This window comes from Lactuca virosa, chromosome 7, assembly GCF_052849685.1.
Source record: "Lactuca virosa cultivar CGN04683 chromosome 7, Lactuca_virosa_CGN04683_v6, whole genome shotgun sequence".
Classification (NCBI taxonomy): domain Eukaryota; kingdom Viridiplantae; phylum Streptophyta; class Magnoliopsida; order Asterales; family Asteraceae; genus Lactuca; species Lactuca virosa.
In genome coordinates, this window is record NC_136432.1 from 240,944,546 (window position 1) to 240,950,582 (window position 6,037).

At 31.7% G+C, this 6,037-nt stretch overlaps 1 protein-coding gene across 1 annotated transcript; it reads right to left on the reverse strand.

Moving 5' to 3' along the window:
• Positions 1–268: 268 nt before the first annotated feature.
• Positions 269–3,772, reverse strand: LOC145124476 (putative magnesium transporter NIPA3). The gene is made up of 9 exons (XM_079059820.1): positions 3,233–3,772; positions 2,481–2,537; positions 2,189–2,279; positions 1,948–2,108; positions 1,676–1,803; positions 1,459–1,596; positions 1,231–1,323; positions 1,037–1,142; positions 269–559 (listed from the first exon to the last, which is right to left on the reverse strand). The coding sequence occupies exons 1-9, from the start codon at positions 3,387–3,389 to the stop codon at positions 444–446; spliced, it is 1,047 nt and encodes a 348-aa protein (XP_078915946.1). The 5' UTR covers positions 3,390–3,772; the 3' UTR covers positions 269–443.
• Between the last annotated feature and the right edge of the window lie 2,265 nt (positions 3,773–6,037).

Genomic DNA, 6,037 nt, shown 5'->3' on the forward strand with positions numbered 1-6,037 from the left:
TAGGTAAGACAGGAACCAAACGCACAACAAAAACAAACAATAGGTACCTTCCAAGCTAAAAAAATAAGTTAGGAACCAAACATGCAAATTACTCCAAACCATAGGACCATTCGTATAATTTAATCAATTTTTTAGCATACCTTGGACTCTTCCTTCCAGTCAATTAGTAATCAAACACAACAATAATCAACCAAAAAAACAAAAACCCTTTTCTTTGACATCAAGAATCAGGGTTATTAAAGATTGGACATTTGTAAGGGATGAAACATGAAGGAAAATGGGATACATTTTGTATAACCAAATGTGGTTTACAATTACATTAGAAAGTCCCCAATTCCCAAAACTAGTATCTTCCTAGCTAAACAAGAGCTCCATGGTACAATTACCTCTGTATCCATGGAGAGAAGGTGGAAAAATTGTACAAATATGAGCAAAAAAATACATTATGGAGACCTCATACAACTTGTGTCTTGTCTTCTCAAAGGGATGCTTTCTTGATCTATACCATCTTCTTCATCATCCATATGCTTCAGTGATCGTATTGATAGAGGTATTTGACCTATATAATCAAGATTTGACTATGGTCAACATAATTTGAAAGCAACATGCAAAAATCTATTTCACAAATCTGTATGAAAGCATTGATCTTGTTACCAAAAGGGTCTTTTTGCTACTTGAAAGTGAACATGGAGCATTTAATCAGGCTTAATGTATTAAGACACTAACCCTTTGCTAATTTGTCTTTTTTTTTTTTTTCCCAATATCTATTTCACCACTTGCATTTGGAAATACAAATCTTGTTCCAAAAAGGGTTCATTTGGTTATTCATAAGTACTTAAATATGACATGGCAAATCCTATTTTCATCATCACCAAGAAATTCCCACAAGAATTCTTGATCTTTATGGGTGCATTTGAAAACATATATCTTGTTACAAAAAGGGTTTGCTTCGTTATGTGTAAATTAGTACAAATTTAGCTTTTATTAATCTGAAAGTTTATAAAATTATTATGCATGAAGAAGTAAAGCAACATACCATCAACCATGTCTTTGGTTTTGTGAAGAAGGAAGGTTCCAGAAAGAATTGTCACAAAACCACAAAGTTCAGTGATAATCTGGGATGGATTCTGCCTATCCCAATCCTGTAGTAAACATAGATAAAAGACATAAATACCCTTCATATTTGTCTACGAAAGTCAATTTACTTACAATTAGCAAAGAAAGAATTACCTTAAACATGATCACACTTGCCAAAATTGTAAGAGATGTGAACATAACATAGTAAATCGGGGAGACAACAGCAGTATTAAATGTGTCAAGTGCCTGAAATCAATATCAATTCCCAAAAGGGTGAAATTTTAAGACATTTTACTTTGAAAAATCTACCCAAATGGAAATTGTATACAATGTTGTAATAATAATAAATAGATCAATAAAAGTACATTTGTTGGTTGTTACCTTGTTTAAATAATTCATTTGAGTGATGACACAAAGCAAAACAATGAAGGTAAAAGCCCATGTTTGGGGGTATACTAACTGATTCATTCCTGATAAAGTAAGCTTCAAAGCAATACCTATAGCTTTCACACTCATGACCTAAAAAAAAAAAAAAAAATTATGAAATAAACACAATGAATGACAATATCCATATGAAAAAAGAGTTAAAGGTACATACCGATAAAGAACCTACTAGTGAACAAACTCCAATGTAGCACATTATGTGTGTTTGACCATATGAGGGTATATAGTGAAATACAAGTATAAAAACAGCTATCAACACCATTACTGCATATAGAAGAAAAGCTGCAGAAAGAATAAACAAGAGTCAAAGAGGAAACAATAGAAAAAAGAAAGGAAGAATGACAGAAAAAACACTTGTCCTTTGTAGTAGTTTTATGTATTTTTCCCAAAAAAGTTAAAAAATTAAAGGAGGAAGATATTAGATACCTGGCTCCGTGGCAAGATCCCATACTTCTGTGACTGATTCAATAGGGCGTTCTTGAGGAGCATGTAGAACGATTGTGATGGACCCCACAACACATAGAACACAACCAAGAATTCCAAAAATGTGTAGCTTTTCTCGTAGTATAATATGTGCAAGAACAGCACTGCAATATTTGATATTTAATAATCATATAATATTCGTATAAATATAATCAGATCATGTAGAGTTTGAGTTTTTTCATGCCTTATAATAATGCTGAGTGCCCCAAGAGGAGTCACCAAAATAGCTGGTGCAAATGCATATGCTGCAAAATTTGCAATTTCTCCAACAATCACTGTTGTGAAATTCAATACAAGAGTCAGTATTCACATTAAGGTGTTGTTTGTTTTTTTACTTAATCGACTTAATAAGTCAATAGGATCATGACTTAATCTGGTAAGCTATATAAGTGTTTCTTTTTGACTTTACAGAGAAAGTTAACTGTTTACAAATTTGCCCTCAGTGTAAAGTTTTAAACAACAAGAAACATACTCACTCGTTATCAAGCCTATCCACCATAGAGGCTCGTATAAGTATGAATATCCTCCATTTCCTGAGAAAAAAAGGTAGAGTTTTGTTAGTTGGACATTGAATTGACTGTTATAAGAAGCATATGCTAAAAGTAATATAAATCACATGCATCCAGAAAGCTAATTTGTATGAATCTGAAGAATCTTCCACCTTTAAGAGGTGGAATGGGATACTGGAATCTGAAATGGTAAGTTATTAAGAAGGTGATTACTGAAATAGAAAAAAAAAAGGGAGCTTCAAAGCATCTCCATTGTTAGGGAGCTTTGAACTTAGAATTCTCAAATCAAATGGATAGCCCTCAAGTATCTTGATTGGCATCAATCACGACTTGAAACAATCACCCATTTTAATTTCAACAATATCAACCTTTGAAAGGTGGAGTGAACTCAATTTTTAAAAATCTGTCGAACTTCATGATGATTAGGTCATCTGCAAATCGCAAATGAGAGGATAACATCTAAAATGTCACTTATAGTATACCTCTCGCATCTATGAAACTTTCTAGTGGTGTCAACGATGGAAGCATAAATTACAATTCGGAAAGTAAAAGGGCCGATCGCTAATAATTGCCCTTGTCAGATCGACACGAAAGTAAACCAGAAGATCATTCAGATCTGTCGACTGTATCATGGATTCGAAGTCCAACATTTCCCATTTGAAGTAACAAGCAAATTGAAACAAAAGCAAATTGAAACAAATAGTGAGATGTGTAACCACCTGCTCTAATACCAGAGGCGCCTGCTTTCTTAAGACCCTTTTTCTTAATAATGAAGCTAGCACCAATGAACAAACTGGAAGACAATGCTAAAACCAAACCCTTAATATTATCCGCAGACATGCCCCTGTAAGCATCCTTCCAGCTGTGTGAGGCCATTCAACATCAAAATCCAGAAAACCCTACTATCGTTTTGCTTTTTGTCTTTCACGACTCCATTTTCTTGAAGAAAAGGTGAAATTTGAGCAGAAATTGGAGAAAAAAGTTGTTGGGAGTGAGAAATTGATAGCAGGGTGTTGGATTAAGAAGGTTTTATGAGAGATCTAGTGGGTTGAACTTGAAGTTGAGTTAGGTGGCAACAGCTGGAGTGTGGGGATGTGATAAGGGCTTTGCATCAGATCGGGGTAGAGATGAAGATTAGTGCAAAATTTGGATTGGATTTGATTTTTGGAAAAGCAAAAGTATACGTTTTGGGGAGGGGAAGGGAAGAAAGAAGATCCACGTCTCATCTCATCCGTTTATGCTCTCTCCCTCTAACTTCTCTATCAACTTTTGATGGTGGGATGATATTCAAATAAAAGATGTTAATTTTGCTATATTTAACATAAACATTATGGGAAATTGTATATCTAAGGTATTTGAGTTAATATCCATAGAAACCATGGTTAAAAAATAAAAATATTACTTGATAATTTAAAATCATAATGACTAACCAAAGATTTGTAAAAATTTATTAATTTACAAATATTAAGTTTATAATAATTAATTAAAATTAATATATACATTATTATGAATATACGATCTACACTGTTATGAAAACTTGTGTACTCGTTGACACAGTAAAACAAACATAGACATTGTAAAAACCGTAATCATAATTCATACATTTGTAAATAGTTAGTTTTATATACAATTTGATGTTTCATCCGTAAGTTTATCATCGTTATTTTTAATTAATATGTAGTTTAAAAATAATAGTCATGTTCTTTAAGTCAAGATTAATGATAAAATAATCATGTTGTATATAGAAATATAAAATTTAATAAAATAAAAGTAAGAAAATATAAGAAACATATAATTAAAAAAAATAGTATATTCGTAATATCATTACATTTAGAATATATGCGTAATTTATGTACACTTTCAAATCCCTTCGGCGAATAGTCCTCTTTATTATTTAAGGATTTTTGCTTTAGGTTCAAGGTTTTAGATCTGGAACCAACCATTTTGACGAATAATTCATTCGAACGGCGGGTTTTTTGGTTTCTTTAAAGTTTACTGTTTATACTATAAAATGTGAAATTATGGCAAACTCTTAGGCATATAATGTTTATAAATAATATTTGTAAAGATAAATAAAAATAAAGTTAAATGATAAGCAAATTGGATGTTTTGGTTGTAGAACAATAATAAACAAATTAGGATGTTATAATTGTAAAATTGTAAAATATGAAGATGTAAAAACATTTGCTTGTTACAATTGGTAACATATAACTTATGATTAAGGAATGCCGTTTTATTGTAGTACAACACTAGAATTCATGAATTTTGATCTTAATAATAACTTTTATCTTTTCGTTTATATAGTTTTAATCTATTGTTACCAATTAATATATAACTCATTACTAATTGAATTTAGTATGTGGAACTAAGTATCCCTCCCCCACCACATAAACACACACTTAGCAAGTAAACTGTAATATTCTACTCTCATCGGTTCATGTCTCCATACCCATGTCAATTTGGAAATTGTATAAGTAAAGGTGGTGTTGTGTCGGTCTTTACTATGACCTCAATGCTTATCGAGTGTTAGTTCATGAGGTGATGTTTTAACTTTTAATTTTATAGATTTTGTTTGTTTTTTTGTTTTGTTTTTTTTAACGGAAAATATACTAAACTACTTCTAAATTATTCCATCTATGTCCACTACAGGACTTGAACCCTCGATCTCAAAGAGGGAGGGCAACACTGGATACCGTTGAACTAGAAACCCTTTTGTTTTTAGATTTTGTTGAATTGGTTTATTCGTTTTTTTCATGCATTAGATTTTTATAGGAAGCTAATCCAATGCTTTCCTGTTTGGTCTCACGAAGAATAGTAAGGATGAGAAAAATGCAACATATGTTTACATGTGTAACTATTTTAGAAATTTAAGTGGGTGAATTAAGTTGGATTCCTACTTTTTCCTCATTCAGTCATTTTACCCATACATGACTTAGTGTTGGGGAAAAAAAGAAAAAAAACAGCCATATCCGGCAAAAAATAAATCTTTTATTAGAATATGAAGGTTTCATATTCTAGAGCAAACAAACAAATAAATTTAACATATATAAATAACTTTTTGCAAATATTTACCGAAAAACTATTTTGAAGATGTTTTATAAGATTTTATATTTTCGTTATAACATATATAAATAACATTTCGCAAATATTTAACGAAAAAACTATTTTGAAGATGTTTCGTAAGATTTACTCAAAAACCCTTAGTTTTACATCTAAAGTTCCCATTTGCCAAAATTGGCTTTTTTGTTCTCATTTTGCCCTTCTTAATTAAGAGTCGTTTCTATTCGGGGTATTTAGCCGGTCACCAGAAAGTCATAGGTTTGTTCCCGATAAACAAGTTTCCCTCAAGTGCAATATGTAAACCCACAATCGTTTCACTATTTCTTCTATGCAACAAATTTGATTTGAGAGGAGAAAGAGGGTTTTCAAAGATCGAAGTTCAAAAACCCTAGTTCTGATCATCTTCCCGTTAGCGACTGATGTTCAAAAACCCTCGATTGGAACCCGAGGCATTTCTCGATCAA